Raw genomic sequence first — 21,959 nt, forward strand, 5'->3', positions numbered from 1 at the left:
AAGCAGCTTGTGCTCCTGGCTGCAGCCGGGCCAGGGGGATTTTCTGGTCAGCTGGCAGGTAGGAGCAAGGAGAGGAGCTCCTTGCTGGTGCTACAGCATCACGAGATCCCCAAGAGATCCTCCAGCTTGGTAGTTCTTTCAGTGCCTTTGCTCAGGGACAGAGTACACATCTTTCAAAAGCACCTAAATAGTTCAGGAGCCTGCATGCCCTTGGCAGTCCTCGTGATGCCCACAGTTGTGCAAACACCCCACGGTGCTGGTGATGGGCCTAGGGATCTGGGCAGGCTCCAGAGCCCACCGTTCCTTCTTCCTCTTGGGAGGAAGACAAGGCAGCGGCCACTGCGGCTGAACCAGCTCCATTGGGCTATAAGATGCCAGGGACCTGTCTACATTTTCTTCATCAGCATGACCTATATCCTCCAAATGCTCTCCAACACCTCTCCAGCTCTGACAATTAGGTGCTTGTGAAAGAAGCAATGCTCCTGCTCAGGATGACTTTCTTAGTAGGGAAGCTGGCTTGCTCCATGCTGGCAAAGCTTTGCAGAGCCCTGCGGTGAAACACAGATCATAATTTGCCCAACTGAGGTGGGCTCCAGAATGCTCCTGGGTGTGTTTGAGCTCCTTGCCACTTCCAAGAGGACATGGGAAGAGACCCACCACAGCCTGCGGGAGTGGGAGACTATTTCCCAGCCCACAGGTGGATGTGGTATCAGAACATCACAGCCCTGCTGCAGCCCGTCAGCCTGCACCTGCATGGCTCAGGGAGCAAACGCAGCATCCAGACAGCTCCAGCGGGTGAGAGCTGCCTCAGGAATACAGCTGCCCAGGCCGAAAATAGGATGTGGTCAGCTCTTACTCCTTTGTGTCCACAGCTGCTCCCTTTCCTCTTCTAATTCAGGGGCATGTGGGGGAATTTTGGCTGTAGGTGAAAAAGCAGCATTTTGCTTTCCACAAAAAATGAGTTTGCCAAGAAGGCATGTATCTCTGAGGAATCCCTACCCTCTCCTGTGCCTTCCACCTGAACCCTTCTAACAAGGGCTCTTGAGCCAGCCCTGTGCTGTCCCTGCTTCCCTGTGCTTGCAATGAGAAAGAGGAGAAGGATTTGGACTGGATTTTCTGTTTCCACTGCATGCTTTCCCCTGCCTTTGCAGGAACACAAGTCCCCGAAAAACCCAGGAGATAGACCAGCATAATTAAGGAAAAAAGGAGCTTCAGATGACACTGGCTCTGGAGAACGATGCTTTCCCCTCCCTCTCGGTGCTTTCTCATTGCATCAGTCTCTTGCTAGGGGCATGAGTCACATTGGTTCTGGTGATGGATGAAATTAGCTCCAATGTGAAACAGGAAATAAAAAGCCATTCACCAACAAGACAGCTGCGCAGGCACAGAGCTCAGGGCAACGATACTCTCTGCCTTTTTCTGCTCTTGTGCTTTTCACACGCAGCTCCCTTTTAATTAGATGGGACGCAGTTCTAAGTCAACTATAAATGATATTATCAAACTAATAGAGTGTGATCATATCCTGGCTTTTATTGGTCTGGGAGCTGCTGCTGGCTGCCATGGGAACTGTGGATTTCACAGAGCTCCTCAGCTCCGGTTTGTAGGCATCAAAAGGGAAGAGGTGATGAACCCCCCAAACGTCCTTGCTTGGCAAAGAACTGATGAGGTTTTCTCCCTAGAAATCGATCCGTTGGGACTTTTTCATCCCCTCTTTGTTGGCCAAGGCTGCTCTTTAGCATTGCACTTCATCTCCTGGCAGGCTGCTGCCCCCCACCTTCCTGCCCAGCTCCTCACAGACCCCCTCGCTTCGGCTGGGCTGAGGGAAACCAGGACTGGCAGAGAAGGGAAGAAGAGAGAAAAGGGAGGACTCTCTGGCTGAGCGCAGAGCTGGGGTGTGAGGGCTGAGTGGGGTGGTGTTTGCCCCACACTGGGGCTGTCCCCAGGAACAAGCCCCCTCTGTCCCCGGCCACACAGGGAGCCACCCCACAGCAACGCACCTCTGCAGGCTATGAAAAGCAGAGGCTTCCTGAAAATTATCCCAGGGGAGGGAGAGAAGTAGGACAGGGGAAGCACTCCCTGGGTTCCACAGTCATCACAGTCCCAAAATGCCAGGTGGTGAGGCAAGCAGGAGAAGGGAAATGGGGGCTACAGCCTGCCCACCCTCCCAGCCTGCCTGTGTGCAGCAGCGAGGGTGTAGTGTAGGATGTATTTGCAAATGCAATCAAATGCAAAGGAAGAAGGGATGGAAAGAGAGAAAAATGACTTGGTCCTGGCTGCAGTTAGTGCTTCAAGCTTGGCAGGAGATTGCAGGCTCCAGGTATGCCTGTGCTGCGGCACATCTCAGCTGGGTCCCTGCCCTGGGCTGGAGCACACCTCAGCTGGGTCCAGCCAGCCAGCTGGCTGGTTGGCTGCAGCTCAGAAAGCTGCTGTTAAACTAAACCCAGGTCAGCTACAGCCTGACCACCCATACCCTCTATGCCACAGGGAGCAGTAATTAGCCTCCCCTGTGCCTCATCAGACATGCCCCAGCTTATCAGCACTTCTTAAGGTCAGAACACGGCATGGTGGGTGTGCATCTACTGGGTTGGGCATGGGGGGCTCCTGCAGGGACAGGGGCTTCTGCAGGGATCAGATGGCACCTGGGTGAAAGGAAAGCTTCTCTGCCAAGTGTGGTACTGTCTTTCTGTGCCAAGAGACCCAAGTCCAGCCTCAAAGCAGGGGTTGTGATGATGCATGGCTGTGGGTAACCAAGGGGACAAGGAGCAGCCTCGGCTGCTTCCCATCGGCTCCTCGACGGAGTCTTGCCTGCACCCCTGCTCCTGCTGCCCCGTAATGCTGCCGCTCTGGCTGCTGGCATGACTTTGCCTTGTGTGGCTAGCTGCTCTCCTCTTCTTCTAGGATCTGGGTTCCTCTAAAGAAAAAACACCTTGAGCAGGAAAGGTTCATTATAACTGTTAGGCTGAAAGGCTTCTTCCCTGCCTGCCTGACCCAGCGCCGTGATGTCCCTTTGAAAAGATCTGCCCATGCTAAGCAAAGGCATTGAGCGTGAAATCCCAGGCCCTAGTCGAGATCTTCTCAAACCACCCCCTGCTGCATTGATTTTTTTGCATGGGACTAATTTTTTAATCAGAGTGATGTAGAACATGATCAGAAGCAATTAAAGGCTGGCAGACTAATTAATGTCAATCAGCATGGTTTATCGTATTGGCCTTGTCAATCAAATTTGATATTGTGTGTAGGGTGAGATTGCTTTCAGTTCTCAAAGCCAATGCTCCACAGAGAGCTTTTCTTTCCTGAGATGTTTATTAAAATAGTACAAGTCCTTCAGGAACCAGTTAAAGGACATGTTTAAAAGTCCTTCAGGCCTGACAATTACAGGTAGATCCTTTGCTAAATCCCACTTGGTGCTGCAGCAGATTAAATGCCAAGCTTGCTATTGTGCTCCTGAGAACCATGCTAGGTGCATCTCACCCTTCCTGGGGCCAGCATGCTGCTGGGAACGTGCTCTGCAAAGGCTCAGGCTGAAGGAGGTGGGTATGGCAAGGTGCTCAGCCCAGGAAAGGAGTGATTAAATGGGCACTGTGGCAAGGCTTAAGCAGGTTAGGGGCAGGATTTCTTCCAGGGACGGTCTGGAAGTCTGATACAGTTTGCAGTGGGGTGTTCTGGGGAAAAAAAAGAAAAAGAAGCGGAAACCTATTGTAAGCTTGATCCTGACAAAAGCAAATGCCCAGGGTGCTTTGGAAAGGCTGGGTTTGTAAGCAAGGAGATCTGCTGCAGCTGAGTCATTCCCGGCACCACCGCTGATCTCTCCGCAAGGCCCCAGATATTAGTTGACTACAGGCGTTGGTAACCTTTCCTGCATCCCACATGAACCTGTGGAAGAAGAACAGAACCAGCTATCAAAGCACATCCCTTCCCTTACAAGTCCATGTGCCCTGAACCTGGCACTGCTCTTGTTAAAACAAAAATCAAAGAGCATTTACAGTGCCTGGGTGAGGATGGCAGAGGCACAGTTGCTATGAGCACTCGCCGCCTTTTAAATCCTGAACCCCGCAGTACTCATGTTCTTTGCACATAATAGTATGGATGTAATTTTCTTCTTTTAAGAAAAATGAATAAAGGAAGAACTCCATCAGGCGGAGCCCCTGGAAAGTGCCTGGCAGAGGTGTGAGGCAGTGGTGACAGATCTTGCGGGGCAAAGCCAGTCATGGGAAGCGATGCTCAGGTGTCCCAACAGCCCGAAGCAGGGGTGGCACAGGCTGCAGAGTACCAGTGGGCTGGTGGCATCACGTCCCCCGCAGAAAATACTTGGCCAATTGCCAGCGTTGGGCTTGGCAGGTGTAACTCATGGCCGTTCACGCTTCATGGGCAGCGCAGTGCCAGCTCCTTCCTACACAGAGCTGGAGAGGGCCAAAACACTGGTCTCCAGACCCCTCTGGGTCTGAGAAAGCCTCGTTCATTATTCAGCAGCCTTGTCAAATATCACAGTTCAGCCAGCAGGTCTCTGAGTGGTCACCGTTAAATTTATCTGTGTGATTGCTGGGGCTCATATTATTACATTTTGGAGCTGTATAAAATTTTATCCCTTCTGAATGGCTTACGGTCCTCTGCCACAGCCTGTCAGCTGAAGGTGTCTGAAGGAACACAGCAGGCTGAGCTTGGCTTTTATTACCAGCAAGCTGGGAAGTTGAGCCATGCAATGCTTCACAGCCCCAGTAGCCCCAGCACAGAGCGAGCCGCTGCGACTTGCTGGGAACAGGGAGAGAGGGTAGCCATCACATGGGAGAAGTGGGATTTTTATGACACATTTATTTCCATGGTACAAAATCATATATTGACATTATGGTGGAAGATCTTTTGCCTGATTATCGCTTGAAGACATACATTTTATCTAAGCAAATGCTTAATTGCTCCTCGTTGGATACTGGTCACGGGACATTAGACATCAATAAGAGACGATTCTTAAAATAGAAGCTGAATACTCTTTCCAGTGCAGCGTGGTGGTTATGGCCACAGAACAGATTTGCTTCACAGCATTTTTATTTTTTTCATTTGTTCCCCATTTGGGCAAGGTGGTTGATATCTCTGCCATAACCACATCCCTGCTTCCCAGCCCCAGCCTCTGCCCCGCAGCTTGTGATGCAAGATGCTCTGTCTCTGAGAGAGCCGCTGCGGATGGAGTCACACGTTTTAATTCCTAGCTGACGTGGGAAGAGCACGGCCCTGAGCATGGCCCTGAGACAGAAGATGAGGCTGCATGATGCTCAGCAAGAGAGATGCCAGTTGCTCTGAGGACACAGATGCTGGAGGGAAGCATTAATATTCTGGGCCACCGCGTCTCCCTGCCATCTGTTGCACTGAAGCAGAGAACAGCAAAATAAACTTCAGAATCCCCTGCAAGCGAGAAAACTCTGGATGCTATTTCTACAGCAAGCTGTTCCAGGTTTGCTCGAATCATCTTTCTCCTTTCCAAACATAGCGTTTCTCAGAGATGTCCTGCCTGGGGGAGATGGGTTTGGTAGCTGTGAGGCTTGTAGGAGTGTGATCATACATGCTGGAGGTACACAGTGTGCTGCAGCACAGCCAGCCCGGCTTGTTGCTGTGGTTAAGGACAAGGCAGAAAGCGTGTGCTCTCCAGAGCAGGTAGTCGGGATGAGGCAGGGAGCTGCAAGCTGGCAGTCCTTGTGTTTGCTCCTGAGCAGGCAGCACCAGGGAAAGCTTTTGGACATTTCCTGAAATGTCTGATGGAAGGGAGGGGAGGTTCCCCCCAAAGTACCTGCAGACTGTTCAAGGCCCTTGTGCTGCCTTTCCTCCTGCTAAAAGCCCTTCCACCAAGGATCCACCTCCTGCAAGTGCTGATGTCCTCTTCCCAGGAGGAGATGAGGAGGAAAATTTTATGAGGATTTATTCTTTATTTGGCATTTGGGACTCTCCCAGTATAACACGCTTTCTGCCTATGGCCCATTCCCCTGTCTCCTACTATGTGCAGGTAAAGATTTATACTATTCCAGGTGCCAGCCTCACCGGAGAGATTAATGAGAGATAATTTCTTACAAAGAGGTTTATTGAGTTCTCCGAGTTCATTCACCAGCTGTGAAGTGAAGCATCCGAAAACACTTTTTGAATACTAAGTTCTCCCTGGCACTAGTGCAAATAAAGGGAAACAGTGCCTTTTTCTGCTCGAGGTATTTATTCTGCTGGGCAGAGCAGGCTTTATGTGTAAAGCCCTGGGAGCTGAGACACTGGGTTATTAGATGCCTGCCGGTGTGGCCCACCCAGGGTGGGGGAGGATGTGCCTGGCATGCTCAAGGCACCGTGCTCTGCTTCTCAGCATCCTCAGCTCCGTGAGCTCCTGCGAGCAACGGGTTATTATTTCACGGCAGATTTGAAGAAGTCAGGGAGCCATGGACATCAAGGCAAGGGTAATCACTCAGCTATGGCAATGTAAAGGAAAAGGGTTTGTGGCTACTGCACCCTGCAGACCTCACGTCTGCTGGCCTTATGGCCTGAAATGTTGACTTGGTGTCATAGCAATATCTCTTCTGCCACATTGTGCTGTAAGGGTGGGGAAGGAAAGTCCTTCCTTGGACCTCTCTCTGCACCAGTCCTCTCATTGCATGTGTCTTGTTGTGACCTACTTCTTGGGACACACTCCTTCCCTTTTCCCTACCCAAAAGCCAAGCAGGAGCCCAACGCTGGCTCCTGCACCCACACACTGGGCTGGTGCAGAGGGCAGAGCCCATGCCAGCATCACCTGGCAAAATCATGCATGGCCATACAGTTAGAGATGCTGCTGTTTTACTGCAGCTGGTTTTCCTCCTTGGTGCATGGCTCCTTTGAACAGAAGTCACGTTTGCTTGGGTTGGAGGAAACTGGTTGCAATTAGTAAACTGCCTTTAAAAAAAGATCCTCCCATTAGTAGTAGGGCAGGTGGCTGCCCAGGGCCTGCTGGGATGTATCTTTGTAAGCAAATACTGGCCACGAGGTGCTAATTATGCTCCTCTCCCAAGTATGTTCCTACCCCTGCCAATGGGTCATTCTACTAATTTTTACCTCTGTTGCAGTTAGTGTACCATGCCCGTAATGCGTTTGCATTTTCACACAGACTTGAGGGGTACATTAGCTGGGAAGAGCCGATGGGGAAACCCACAGCTGTAGGGACAGGTTTGGGAAGATGATCTACCATTTCCCTCAACGTGTTGCAGCAAGTCCCCAGCGAGCTGTGGTCAGCCGTGGGATTTTCCTCTGGGATACACCAGTGGGGAGAATCTGGGCATCTTCTTCACTTATTTATTTATTTATGCTTTGATGCTTTTTCCTTGGAGGTGACTTTTCTGTTATCTGCAGCATTATTCCTTCAAAATCCCCCTCCTGACAGCATCCCAAATGAAGGACTTGTACAGATATTTTTGCAAATGCCTTTTGCACACATAAAATGCTGTAACATCAGGGAAGCTCACATAAAACCAAAATACAGTACTTGCTCTTCCCTATGACTGGTCTTTGTCTTCAAACAACTGTGAAAGAGGGCAATCAATATACCTTGCCGGGGTCTTTTTAATGCTTCCTGAGCTATTATGGTCATAATGCTTCTTCAGGCTGCCGTGTCAATACATTTGAGACACTGAACATGTCAAAAACACATAAAATCTTTATTAAGGTGAAATTAAATGAGCAAACCCGAACAAGTAACTTAAATGGATATTACCCTTCAAGGATGCCAGACCTAAAAACCAGACACAGCTGAAAAATCCAGGGTGTTCAAAGTCAGGATTAAATTAATGAGAAGCTCAAACTTTTGCCACAGAGCCTGGGCAGGAGGAATTTAGGAGGACGGGAATTGCTGTTATGGTGCTCTGGACACCTGTCCTTTGTTTTTTATTGCAGCCTTGGCCTGAGCTTAAAAAGTGCAGTGAATCTGGGGCAGGCAGGAGGAAAACAGTTATTGGCATGAATGCTCAGTCTCCCTCTGCTCAACAAATTAACCCAGACTGAACAAAAGAAAAGAAAATAAAGAAAGTCTTTGCATACGTGCCAAGGTGGCAGTGCATGGGGCTACACTGGGTGGCACCAGAATGCATGGGACCCCACAGGCAGCGCTATGGGTTTTGCCAAGGAGGGAATGGAGAACCTTTTTACCCTGCCCAGTTAGATACAACCTGACAGCCTCACTCGCTCCCCGCCGTACGGCTTGGTGGCTGCTCAGCAGGGCTGTGCACGCAAGCACATGGTGTGCTTGAGGAGGACATCGGAGCGGTACATGTTAGGAGGCAAAGCATCCCACTGCTCTCCTGCCTGCAGGACAGCACCTCCCTGCACCCTGCCTTGGCTTCCCCGCAGCCCAGGCAGCTTCTGCCCCCTGCACCTTCCCGGGGTTCCTTTAGGAGGTGATGCTCTCAGGCACCCCAAAGCAGCAGTGGGTGTTTGTCTGTGGCTGGCTGTGAGGGAGCCTGTTCACTGGGAAGTACTCGGGTGGGAGCAGTAATTAAACCTCAGGAAAAAGGAACAGATGCTGGGCTGGGAGGGCAACCTGTCCCCAGGCACCCTGCTCTTGGCGTGTGGTTTGCAAAGTCTCACGCTGCCGAGAGCCAGCCTGGCTGCAGGGCCATTCTTGTGCTGCATTGTCTGTCTTCTCCTCAATCCTCCCAAGCACTTTCAGACCCTGAAAAGACACCAGTGCCATGCTCATGCAGAGAATCTGGCTGCAGGACCGCAGGGTGTGGTGCCTGATACCAGCCTTACACGTGGGGTGCAGCATCAGATATTTTCACCTGCCAACATCAAATCATCAGAGGACAAGCAGGACACATGAGAGCAGCTGTAGCTGGGAAAGAAAAGCTACAGCTCGCACCCCACTTGCCTTCCCAGTGCCCTTGACTGTGGGATACATGGGTCAGTGCAGCAAGGTGGTTGTGCTGCTGCATGCGGGATGCGAGCCCCCAGGAGGATAAAATATCTGGTGATTCAGCCCAAGGCAGCAAGAAGGGTGGAGGTCCTGCAGGTACCTCCAGGCTGTGGGGACACAAGAGCTAGATCCAGGCTCTTCTCACAGGCGGCGCTGGGCATGCAGCAGCACCAGCCTGTTGCTGCCTCTTCATCAGATGGATTTGCCCGAGTATGATGCTTTGCTCCCCTTACTTGTCAGCTCCTTTTGCAGTTCTGCAATGCTCAGGAGGTAGATGGGTTCTGTCCAGCCCATCCCCACTGCCCAGGGAGTGAGCACAGATTACCTGTGGCTGCACAGGACTGGAACAAGCTGCTGCCCTTCAGGACCAGCCTGACAGGAAGGCTCAGAGAAGCTTGGGGTTTTGCATCTCGAGAGGTACCATCACCCTGGCATCTCCTACAAGCTACAGGCTGAAGCTGGCTCCTCCAGGAGCTGTCTCTTGGTTTGGAAGGAGACATTCACCTCAGCACTGCCCAGCAGGTCGGCAACCGGTAGGGAAGCACCACTTGGGCCCCCAAAAGCACCACCAGCCTCTCCCCGCCAAGGGCAGGAGCTCCCTCATGCCCGTGGCCTGTTTCTGAATGGCAGCAAGGGATGCTGCTCTGTGGGTTTTCCACTGGAGGGCTGGGAATTTGCACCCCTTCTGCATTATTGCTGTGCTGCCTTCACTTCAGCAGGTGGGAGTCTACAGCTTGCCGGGAGGATTTAGCATTTCACAAAGGAGCTCTTTTGCCAATACACCTTCTCAGTGGAAAGCTGAAAAATTGCTCAGTTCCAGCCTATTTAGTTTTAATTGTTTCCTTTAGTTCTTATGGCCCGCAGCAAAATATCACCTTCCCGTAGCAAACAGCCAGGCTGGGAGCCACTCACCCTGCACGGCCACCATCACTGTGCCATCCCTCCTGCCGGTCCCAAGGCTCCTGGAGCTCTTGAACCTGCCGGGCAGGGCTGGATTTTGTGGCGGTGGCAGTTTGCATTGCATTGCCCTCAGCAAGCACTGGGCAAGGAGCAGTTGCAGTGCTCCCATTGCGACACTGTCTCCATGTCTCCCAGCTCTTTGCTGGCTGCTCTGGCTCTCCTTTCTGCTCGCAGCCACCAGCCACACCACCCCTCCCAGCCAGCTCTCCTCTCCCCTCACTTCCCAGCCTTCCTCTGGCAGCTGCTGTGGAGGGGCTGGCTCGTAGGACTTGCTTCCAAGATGGTTTTGAAAAGGAAGGGTTGTGTTGCTGAGTAAGAAACATGATGCACACAGAGCCCCCAGGGGATGTTGAACAGCAGAAGGTGAGAAAAGCCTCTCCTCCCTCCCTTCACCACAGAGCAGGCTTCCAGCACCAGTGTGCTCAAGCGCCTTTACAGGAATGATGCAGTGCACTGCATCCCAGGTGAGCATCGCCTCCAGGACCTCTCCTCCCACTGCTGCTCCTAATGCAGGGGCTCAGGGCAGCCCTTCCCCAAGGACACCCCTCTCCACCAAGACGACAACTCTCTGTCAGCAGTGGAAAACAGTGTCTTGCAACCTCAGGGAAAAGGTGGTGGGGACTCCTAAGCCTGCTCAGAGGTTATGGCACCAGGAGGATAAAGCACTATTCCCTTCCCATCCCGGCTCCACCCAGGGAGCACAGCTAGACATCCCCCCAAGCAACCTTAGCAACAGACCAGGCTCAAGGCAATATTAATTCATTCCAATATAAGGCATGGCTGCAGAGCTAGCTACCAGGCTTGAGACAGAACAAAAATACACACAACAACCTGTCAGAGTAACCCCTGGGTAATTTATTTTATCCCCAGGATAAAACACCTGCTGCAGGTGCAGCCCGATGCTGGGCGCTGCCTGAGCTGGTGCCAGCCCCAGCCGCTCAGCACCGCGCTGCAGCCAGCAGCACCGCACTTCCAGCACCGGCAGGTTTTCCTCCGCTCAGTGCAAGGGAAGAGCTGTAAAACAAAAGCTCATAAATTAATTACCTAAAAGAGTGGCAGAATGATATTAGATACTTGGGAGTTAATTGTACTGATGTTAATCGCATGTATTTTAATGGCACCGGTAGAGATGTAATATGTAATTCCATAGGTATTCCATAATAATTTAGCAATTTAATTAATTTCTGCTAATACCTTTTAAATCACTTGCCCTCTTCCTTTCATGTTCTCTGAGGGAAAGGAGGAAGAAACTTTTCCGGCTGGCTAAATCTACTGCAAACTCACTTCTGCTGGCAAAGGTGTCATTTTATTTCTCAGCGGATTTATTCCCAGTAGAGAACTCCCCCCTTCAAAGTCATCCTTGGGTGACAGAGCAGCTGAGCAGGGCTGTGATTGCCTGGTCCTAAATTTGGAAGGCTGGACCAGGGCTGGGCAAAACGGTCTGGACAGATCATGATGGGCCGAAAAGATAGAGACTACAATGATTTGTGGATTTATGTCAAATTTGGTGAGCAGAGCCCAGAGAAAATGTGGAAGAGAATGTAAACAGCATCAGGCATTTTATTCGTCTCCTCAAAATGAAATGTTTGGTTTAGAAAAAGCAAAAATATCCCATTTCAGCGTGTTTGAGATACAGCTTTTCTGCTTGTCTCCTTGCGCCTCCCCCCAGGTGCAGGCAGCTGAGAGGTGCCCAGCCCCTGGGGCAACATTTAATCTGGAAAAATTATTTATTTGCTTTCTGTGCCCACTGCTTGCTGAGTGCAGGGCACAGCACCTCGGCAGGGCACTTGGGGGGTCCAGGGGAGACAGATATAGGACCCAAGTGATTTGGACTGTACAGGAGCTGCCCCCCGAGTTGCCCCCCTCCCTCCCTCCACACACTGGCAGAAAAGAGACCACCAGAAGCCATTGCTCTCACGGGGCTTTTATTGTCTGGCTGGCCCTCGCCTCTCGCCATGCTGCCCGTGGCCAGCTGAGCCCCCGTCACAGCAGCATGGCAGAGACCCGTGCCCCCCCCACCCGAACCTAGCCGCCTGCCCGGGGCAGCACGTCCTTCCCAGCTCTTTTGGGGGTTTTGTGGTTTGGGGTTTTTTTGGAAATATTTAATTTTAAAAATATAGTAGCTGTGGAAAGCAGCCCTCTTTATAAACGCTCGATGCTGGGGTGAAAGGCATCGTCGCTGTCCTTATTACTAAGCCCTCCTGGGTGCCTGCGCCTGCAGGCAGGCTGCACGGCTGCTGCAGGCAGGGAGGCTCACAATGGCGGTGGGGGGGAGATAGACCCTTCTAAAAATAGAAATATTGTGCTGAGTTGTTTGGATTGAATGAAATACATAAAACACCAGCATTAGATTAGCTTTAGCTTGTCAAATATTGCTCCCAGCAGAGTCGGCACAGTGTGCTGGTGGAGGCGCAGTCCCCCCCATCCCAGGGCTGGGGAGCCACGCTGGCCCGCTGCCCTGCTCCCCAACGCAGGGCTTGCTGCTCTTGCCCAGCACCCACCGCAAGGACACCGGCCCCCTGGGGCAGCCCGGGAGCCCCTGGGAGCCGTTATAAATAGGAAACTGTAAACACAACCATTGGAGATAAGAGACATCTACGATCACAGGGTTTACTGGTTCAAACGTCCCACCCTCCCCCCCAGCCCAAACACCCATGCCCCTGTCCCCACTCCATAAAAAGGTCTCCGGTAACAAAACCTTCATTCCAGGCTTGGAGTAAAGGTGAGGTGCTTGAGGAGTAAAAAGGGACATTGCAACCTTAGTGGTCTTTGCTCAGGAGGGGAGATGGTGGCAGGAGGGAGAGAGAGGGTTAGCTGGTTCAGGTCCTTTGCAAGTTCATTTGGTTTGTCTGGAGGACTCCTAGGGTTATACCTGAGATGAAGACGTCTAGGGGACACTCCATAGCTCAATTAAAACATGGTTGGTGTTTTGTGCCTAGAAGAGCCCTCACTGCTGGGATTTGTCCGTTGCGCTCGCCCCGTGGCAGCAAGAGAGCAGCATCCCTCCTCCACTCGGCATGGGGCTGTCTGAACCAAGGCTCGTCTGCAGGCCATCCCTCATGTGTCAAGGATCTCACTGGTGGGCGATGGCTCATGGGGGATGCCCTGTGTGCTGTGGATGGTCTGGTTGTGGGAGAGGGAGTTCTGCTGGAGCTCCAGGGCGATGGCATTCTGGGGGAACTCCTTCACCTGCCGCTTGTACTCGAGGAAGGTGCATGCCTTGGTAGCGATGGCGATGATGTTCTTGCCTATAAAGATGGTGGAGACCCTGCTGTCCTGGAACAAGACCATGTTGATGGCCCGGATGAAGATAGTGACGATGTTAATGGTGACCAGGCTGAGGACAGGGTAGAGCATCATTTTTTGCGGGGCAATGTGCTCCCCTTGCATGCTGATCTCACTGAGGGACACGCAAGGCAGGATCAGGAGGAGTATGTAGCAGTAGAAGAACATGAGCCCCTCTGCCCAGATGGGCAGGCCGGTCCTGTGCGGCTCCCACAGGTTAGCCTGGATGTCCAAGATATCCAGCAGGTCAAGAGCCACCCAGAAGAGGCGTCCCCGCAAGTCCTCTTTCTTCCGAAAGGTCCGTATGTACTCCATGCTGTCCAAGGCCACCAGCACCAGGTAGAGCCCCGGAACACAGATGGAAAGGAGCAGGGTCAGGGCTTTCCTGGCCACCGTCTCCAGGTTCTTCTTGTCAGCTTTGTAATTCTGAAAGATGAAATACAGTTTGATCTCCAGCACGAAGATGTAGAGGAACCACAGGATCATGGCATAGCCCCGCTTGGCCGTCTTCACCTCTGCCCCCACCCACACTGCCACGTAGCGCAGCACGATGAGGAAGCAGATGTCCCCCACCAGCACAATGATGCAGACGCCAATCTTGCGGGGGCCTTGGTTCTGCTCCACCAGGTAGGCGTCCATGAAGGCCATGCTGGTCATGATGACGATGGTGGTCAGACAGACGTGACGCTTGTCAGGCGGCGGCAGCACCATGGTGAGATGAGCAGCTGTCCCTCCAAGCTGGCACTAGGGGAGCAGCCCTGCCAGCGGGGCACAAGGGGACATCTGCAGTGAGCCCAGCAACCAAGGGCTGCTCCGTCCCCCAGCTCCAGGAGAAGGTTCCTGGAGGAGCAGCGGCTCAGCAGGCAGCCCTGCTCTCCCGGGGCTCCAGGCTGCCCCTGCAGACCCTACCCCAGCTCCTGGCCCTTTGCTGGCTGTGCTCCGTAAGTGCCACAGCTCTGGCCCCAGCCCCAGGGCTGGCCGAACACCCTCTGCCACCTGCAGCCAGGGCTCACAGGTGTGTGGGGCCTCCTGGAGGGATGTCCCTCTCCTGTGGCAGGTCCCCCATTGTTGTCAGGCTCTCCAGCGATCTGACAGCGCTAATGCACCTCCAGGCTCTGAGCCCCAGATCCTGGTACAGCTCCCTGGGAATGCACTAGGCGATTGGGCAGCAGGCAGACCTGGCCGGCTGGGCAGGATGGGCAGCTCCCCTCGCCCCAGTGAGACCCCACACTCCTCCAGGGTCTGGGAGGGTCTCGCCGTGTCCTCACAGGGAACCACCTTCACATCTATCCCTGTGGGGCTGTGCCATGCTCCTGCTGCTCCCAGCTGCGCACACATCCCTCCATCCCTGGAAAAGATAGCAGAGAAGGAGCGTTAGGGTCCCTCCACGTGCTGGCCAGGGGACAGCGAGGACAACAGCCCCCCTCAGCTCCCACCACACCATGGCATGAACTGGGCTCCCACCAGGTACCGTCCCACTGTCAGGGCCCCCACTGCCATGCCCTGCACCTCGCTTAATGCAGAATAACTTTTTATTGAGGATGAACACAGCAGGGGAAGGGGTAGCCAAGCTGTCCCCAGGGTGGCATGAGGTCCCAGCAGCTTTCTGAACTGCCTCAGCTGCTCACGGTCACAGCTCTGTCTCGCCATGCTGCGCTTGCATGATTCACTTGTTAATCTTTTCCATGCAGGGACCGCACTCCTGGGAAGTGATAGGTCCCAGTGCACTCAAGAGTACTATCAAACTGCTTACACAGAGTGGAAGACATAAATAACGATCACAGTCAGATACGCCCACCCCACACCGTGTGACAGCTAGCCCTTCGTGCATGGCAGCTGCCTGGGAGGAAAGTGCTTGATGCCACAGACCATCACCCCCTCGCATCCTATGGAGCCTGGCCACCACGGTTGCGTCTGGCCGCAGAGCCTTGTCTCACGCAACCTGCGCTTCACCAGCCTTTGGCACTGCTTGGTGGGAATGACGGCCCTGGAGATGACACCTCCCAGGTGACGCAGCCAGGCTGCTGGGTCTGAGAGTGCTCCTTACCCAGCCCAGTGGGGCTGGGCTGAGCCTGGACCTGGATTTGGAGGGCTGTGAAGGTGCTGAGCTGAACCCCACACACGCATGTAGCTTGGCTGCCCACCCCTTGGCGCCGGGGGGCATCCCTGCTTGCAGGAGGGGGGCCACAACCCAGGGAGAGCCCCAGGAGGTGTCAGAGGGACTCGGTGGCACTGCTCCTGCTCCCCGCTGGCTGGCATAATGAGGACACACACAAACCTGGGCTCTTCATCTTTTAGGGAGAGAGGCAGAGGCGGAGGTTGAAGGGAAGAAGCCCAGCCCAAGGAATTGTAAGCCATTAAAGACCTGCCCTACTTTGCACGGGGAAGTGTACTGCAGCTGCTTATGTTTATGTGGCCTCATTTAAACAAAAGCTAGATCCTCTCCTGCTTCAGGGAGAGGAGAAGAAAAAAGAAGAAAAAGTGGGAAGCCAGAGGAGTTAGAACCAGCCTCAACGTGTGTGAGAGTAGGTGGACACCAGCTCTGTGTGTACCTGTGCCCTGGTTCCTGAAGGATGAGGCAAGCGAGGATGTGGTGCTCAGCAAACATTAGCAGTGGACTTAAGAACTGCTGCCCCAGCTGGGACTCCCACGCTGAGTGTGCTGCCAGACTTGTGCACAGCAGGGAAAACTGCTGCGTTACAGTAACTTCTCAAGCTGGAATTGCTCAGAAAGAAACCAAAAAGCTGGGGGTGGGTTCATGAGTACCCCGAAACAATGCTTTCCAGGCAAGGCACCCTCCACAGCCCCACTCTCACCAGCGCAGCTCTCTGCGCCGTCTTGTAGCTGCTGTTTAGGGCTTCAATTTGTTCTTTCTCGAGGTTTCAGATAAAAATATACAGTCGTTGCTGTAACTGCTTTTAAACTCATGCCAAGTTTTACAGGGGATTTATAGCCAAGGATGGATAATTCCAGATAAATTAGGTCTTTCAGGAGGAAATGGTGGGGTTTTTTTCTTCCCCCTGAAGTATTTATGCATCCAAAAGACAGCAGTTATTTAAAGGGCAGTGGGTGCATCACAGCACGTTAAGGTTAGGAAGCAGCTTGCTTGTAAATCATGCCCCTCTGCCCCCTGTGAGTTACACATGTGGCCTGGGAAGCCGGGGAAGGCACACGCTCCCAGCCCAAGCTATCCTCACGCCTACATGAAAGCGCACAGAAAAAACCCTGCCCTGCCTCTCGGTGAATACCCAGGGCACCCGACAATATTAATTCCTGGTGTTTATAACAGCAGCAAACAAGTCTTTCACCATCAGTGCTGAGCAGATTGTTTTCAGCAAAATATATGCTCGAACAGTGGATTGTTCCCTCCTGTCTGCTCCTGAGTGATTCACAGCAGCTCGGGATGGGTTTGATAAATATGTTCATTTGTTACGATGACCTTTCAGAGTGGAGGAAGGGGATCGTGGGGCTGAGCTGAATCACAGGGCTCAGGCCCTGCTTTCTCTTGGGTTAAATCCTGTATTACCCAGAGCAAGCAACTCTCTTGCCTTTGCAAGTAGTTTCCAAGCACTTGCTGTGGCACAAGCTCTTCTTTTTACTTTCCAGCTGTGCAACAGCTGATCTTTTCCCCACCTCTTGCAGCCCTGGTGCTATATGGAAATATGGAAGTCTCTGCCTATCCATGGAGCAGAGCTTGCCTGTTTGAGTGATGTGTGACCATCCTACCAGGGAGGGGGCGTGTAAAACTCTCCTCAGAGGACTATTAAAAAAACCAGGTAGCTTTTAAATAACCATTATTCTGGGAAATCCAGATTCATAATTTTTGAATGACTGCATTTGACATTACATTCAGAAACCACTTGAGAAACATGCTGGATAGACAAGAAAATGAGCATGTCAGATAGCCACAAGAGCATACTGAGGCAAATATTTATTTAGACAAGCATTCACAAAATTTACTTCCTGCAGGAATTCTTGTAAATAAAAGGCAGCTCACCTGTACGCAACAAGCTCGGAGTGTTACAGATGTTGGCAAGCCAGGCTGGCAGCTTCCTACGGGAAGGGAACTAGCAGCCTTTGCATGCCACTTGGTGCCAGGGCTCCCACGAGCAGGTATTGCAGTGCTCCTTCAGTCTTGGCAGCTACGGGCCTCCTCACTGGGACAAAATTCAGTTCATATCTGTGTATTCTCCTCTACCACTACCCTCTGCAAACAGCCCCGCTGCTTGCACTTGAGTGAGAAAATGTACTCGCTAACACTGACTGCAGCTTGTGATCAGCTGGCGAGATGCAGCCCACGGGCAGTGTCCAGCCACACCAGTGAAGGCTGGCGGCACAGCACGGGGATAGGCAGCAGCAGCGTGCCCCCTCCCCATCTCCGCGGCTTCCTTGGGGACACCCCATTTCCCAGCCCAGCCTTCCCAGTGTCCCTGCAGGGTAGGAGAGGCTGTGGTGGGAATGGGGGGGGCAGGGGGGGGTAGGCTGTGATTTCCTGGAGAGATTCGGTGGTCCTGCAGGTGGGTCCAAACACAGGTGAAGTGCAGGGTTTGCACTGCCATCTCTGCCCTGCTTCCTCTGGCACGGAGGGTGACTGAGCAGCAGAGGTGCAGCCAGCCCCTGCCCTTATTACTCTGGTGCATCTGCTCTGGCTGGCGACATTATTTCTTGGTCCTTTACCCATCTTTCCCAGCCCTGCTGACTGTCATAAAGGACCTGTGGTTACCCAGGGATGTGTGGTCACAGTCTTGCTTGACCACCAGCCTAGGCAGTTGGGAAGAAAAATAAACTGTACTTTCCACTGTGATGCCAGTGACTCATTGCAGTGTGATTAATTACCACTGGCTCTGCCATTACCAGCATCTGCAACCCGTGGCCAGCCATCACCGGTGCCTTCCTGCATCCTCTCCCACCTCCGTGCACTGCCCATGCCCAGCATCACCCGGCATCACTGAGAGCCGTGCCAGTGCAAGCAGCCGCAGGCATCCCTGCGCAGCCAGACAAGCCCCATCTCCCAGGTCTAGGGAGCAAGTGGCTGCAGAAAAGCCTGGAAGGCTTGTGGAGCCACTGTCAAAACACAGCTTCATTAATGCCAGCAGGCGCTTCCCAAACCCTGGCCATACCTGGCAAATTAGTTTAAATTATTTAAGTGATTTGAATTCTGTCTATAAATACAGGAGGGAGGGAGCAAGGCAAAAGTATACACAACGTGCTTCCCAGGTAGTTAGGATGCCACATTGCTTAAAGCTTCATTTGCACTTTAATTGGTTTGATTTATTCCAGCTTTCCTGAGTGTAAATCTGAAGCTCCCCTTCACTTAGTCCTTCAGCCCTCTGAAGAGCTGCTGCTCCACAGAGCCCTTTCCCCGGCTGGCAGCGCCTGCCCTGCCCTGCCCCATGTCATGGCACTGTCCCCAGTGTGGGGCAGGATGAGGCAATGGCCATGGCCACCATCTGCGGGGACCAAAAGCTGGGCATTCCCCATCAGCAGCCCGCTGTGCTTCAGGGAGCAACCAAGTAACAGCCAAGTGACCTGCTCTTGGCAGAGGTCGGGGCTGGGAAGCGGCTCTTAATCGCTTTACGCTTTTTGTGACTCACTGAATTATTTGCAAGCTCCGTGCACCACGTAAGGATGGGGTTTAACAGGGACAGCGAATTCTCCTCTGAGTCAGAAACTATAAATCATGTCGTCCCCATGCCATTGCATTTTCCTGCCTCGCCTTGCTAAAAATCGGTGCCTGGGGGTGCCTCACTCAGCCTCACTGACCTGCAGGCTGGGATTTCACCTGCCCCCCAAGGGCAGCCCCTGGGGACTGATGGAGGGGGGGATGCTTGTACCCTGTGGAGCAGGGAAGCTGGCTTGGCAGCGGCTGCGCCCTGCCTCCTCCAAGGCAGTACTGGCATCTCAAGCGCATCCTGTGAAGGAAATGAGATTGAGGAAGTTTTTTCCGGACCCTGCCCACTAATCGTGTCTGAAAGAGGAAACAGCCCACTTGCTAATGATTACAGATAATTTACTGTAGGCACATCCGACAAACAGGGAAAGAGCTGCAAACCGCTCCCAGAACCTGCCCAAAATAAACAGTGCAGCCGGGCTGTCAGGTGGAACCAGCTCCAGCTTTTGGCGGTGAGTGCATCCACTGGTCTCTCATGCTGCAACCCCCCATCACTTCCCTCGGGGGGGGTTATTTCACCTGAAACCCAGTCAGAAAGTATCAGACCTGTTGCCTGAGTAGGAAAAAAATAAAACCACCCTCTCAATCACATCATTTTGTGACAGGGTGGGGAACTGCTGCTTGCCCAAAGCAGAGCCCTGTGACGATGGATGGCCTTTTGTGTTGGCAGTCCTGTCCCCCGTGGCTGTCCTGGCCAGGGCTCTCCCACCAACACAGGCAGCTGGAGCTGCTGGGAACATCTCCCTGTTCACAAACATGCTGAGTTTGATGATATTTGACAGACGTGTCAAAAAATTTAAAAAGGCTTTTCAGATATCTTGGGTGTTTAAACATAGTGTTTAGAGAAGGTAAATGACTCATTTTGACTTGTACATAAAACATTAAATTATACTACTATGTCTTGACACTACCAAAACAATTTACCATTCTCCTAGCTAAATGCATTGTTTCTGTAAAGGAATTGCTAGGTGTTTCCAAGTCAGGTAGATTTTCAAGATTTCGTTCTGATCTGGACCAAACCCCAGATTTAAAAGCATCAAAATCCCCCGTGATTTGTCAGTTTGGGCACACAAAACTGGGCACGTTTGGCAAACATCTGGTTGTGTGTGCGTTTGCCATGGTGGGGCGATGCACATGGAGCTCAGTGCCCATGGCATGCAGGTCCCAGTCGCAGAGGTGTCCCCGTCCTCTGCTCCCTGCGCTCTTTGCTCACCCTTCAGCAGAGCTTTCCCCACCGGTTCTGGGGCTTTTCCTCATTCTGCTACCTCGGGAGTCCTCCCATAGGGACTCGCTCCTCCTCTGCCGAAGTCCATCAGAGCCTTACGCGTGCCCCTGCCCTCCCAAGCCGCCCTCCTGCCCCAGTGCTCCTGCAGACGTTGTGCCCACCACTGGCTCTCACAGTGGTGTCATGACTTGCCCCTTCCCAAGGAATTTGACCCAACAACACTGGTGGATTTTTTTCTGGTTTTCAGATTATTTCTCCACTTTTTCAAGATGCTATTGGATTTTAAGTGTTCCCTCCAGCATGCTCCCAGCCCACCTCACAGTGTGTGCTCAGCATCCTCACTGGTCCCCTAGCCAGGCCACCTGTGACAGTGCCAGCTCCCCAAGCAGGACTTGTCCCCTGCCTGGGAAACCCTTCTGCTTTTGGCTGATGGAGCTGCACCATCTTTGTGCTGGGGCAAAACGCATCATGCAGGTGACAAAGCAGTAGCTGCACAGGAGCCCTCCTCCCCCAGGCACCACAGGGCTGACAGCACACCTGCAACTTGCATTCGCACAAGTCACAACTAAAATACAGCGATACACCACCGCCTTTGGCCTCTGCTGGTACCTTCCTGGACAGATAGGCCTAACCCAACTGGTCACCAAGTTTCACCCGCAAGCAAAGCCCAGAGCTTTGATTTTCTCTGTGCTACAAATAGGCATAAATGCAAACACCAGGCCAGAAGCATAAAACTTGGATCCAATTTCAGTAGCTTGAGGCTGTACTTTTGTGTGTGAATCACTGCCAGCCCCTCAAATAACCTCACATTGTCAGTATTAGGGGAAAGGAAACTACAGAGCCGGTGCAGAATCCTCGTGCAGACACTTTCCCCTACTGCCTGTTGGAAATCCATGTGGATGGAGGATGGAAAAGCTCCCTGGTCTGGCTCATCCTTGTTCTCACTCTCCTGGGTGCTGGCAGGGAGGCATGAATTTTCTTGAGAGCACTGCTCCCAGCACCCTTACCCAACGCACTGGAGTGCTCTCAGCACTGCTCTGGCAGCATCAGGTGCCTGAGAGCCAAGAAGCTCTGGCGGCCCCTCGTCTCATCTAGGCATGACTGAGAGGGAGTCAGCTAATTAAAAAAAAAAAAGGAAGCTGGTGTGTGAAGCTATAAATAGGGATGTGCTGGGAGTTCCCTGGTGCTAAAAGCATGCTTGCAGGGGAGGGGGCTGTTGGGAGCTCTGGGGCAGCACTCCAGAATGTCCCAGGGAAGATGCAGCTGAGATCCACAGGCACCTCCTACCTACGTGAGAAAGTGTTTAGACAGGGATGATTCTACAGTAGATGGCTGAAGGGATGAGGGGCTGGCTTGCAGGCTTTCTTCTAGAGACCTGGGCAGAGACGCACCTGCTGGTTTCTCTGACCTGGGACCAGGCTGGATGTCAGACTAAAGGCAGTAGGTGAGGGACCTGTCCTCTTACCTCCCCCCTCACCCACAGAATGCCAGGAAAGGTCATGGGCAGCAAGTTGCTGATGCATATAAACCAGGGCAAGCTCACAAGGGAGATTAGAGGGGCCTGACTCCCAAACTGCAATCCTGGAGACCTCCTGCTACTTGATGCTGAAGCTATGGAGCGCTTTCTCTGCTCCATGGCTTTTGGGAGGTGCTGCACCAGATCCCAGAAGCAGCTCTGTGCTAGGGCACAAGGACAGCAAGAATGACTGTGTGTCCTGCTGCCATGGGAAAGCTCCCCCACCTTGTCTCCCCATGTGAGCAGAGGACCTGGGTGCTTGAGGGGTTACCATTGCCTAGGTGAGGAGGCACCTCTGGAGGCCAACCAGCTCACCCACCAGCCCTGAAAACAGCTACACAAAGCAAGGGGGCATCTCTGCCCTCCCTGGGAGCTGCCCCAGGCTCGTCCCTGCTGC

General features: G+C 52.8%; 1 protein-coding gene across 1 annotated transcript in view; it reads right to left on the bottom strand.

Annotated features, from left to right (window-relative positions):
• Positions 1-7,639: 7,639 nt before the first annotated feature.
• The window catches only part of LOC119155805 (transmembrane protein 121), a 41,686-nt gene continuing 27,366 nt past the window's right edge, over positions 7,640-21,959 (bottom strand). The window contains exon 2 of the mRNA XM_037404841.1: positions 7,640-14,498. Coding sequence (XP_037260738.1) covers positions 12,923-13,861 — 939 coding nt within the window. The 5' untranslated portion in view covers positions 13,862-14,498 and the 3' untranslated portion in view covers positions 7,640-12,922. The remainder of the gene's footprint in view (positions 14,499-21,959) is intronic.

Source organism: Falco rusticolus, chromosome 11 (genome assembly GCF_015220075.1).
Source record: "Falco rusticolus isolate bFalRus1 chromosome 11, bFalRus1.pri, whole genome shotgun sequence".
NCBI lineage: Eukaryota > Metazoa > Chordata > Aves > Falconiformes > Falconidae > Falco > Falco rusticolus.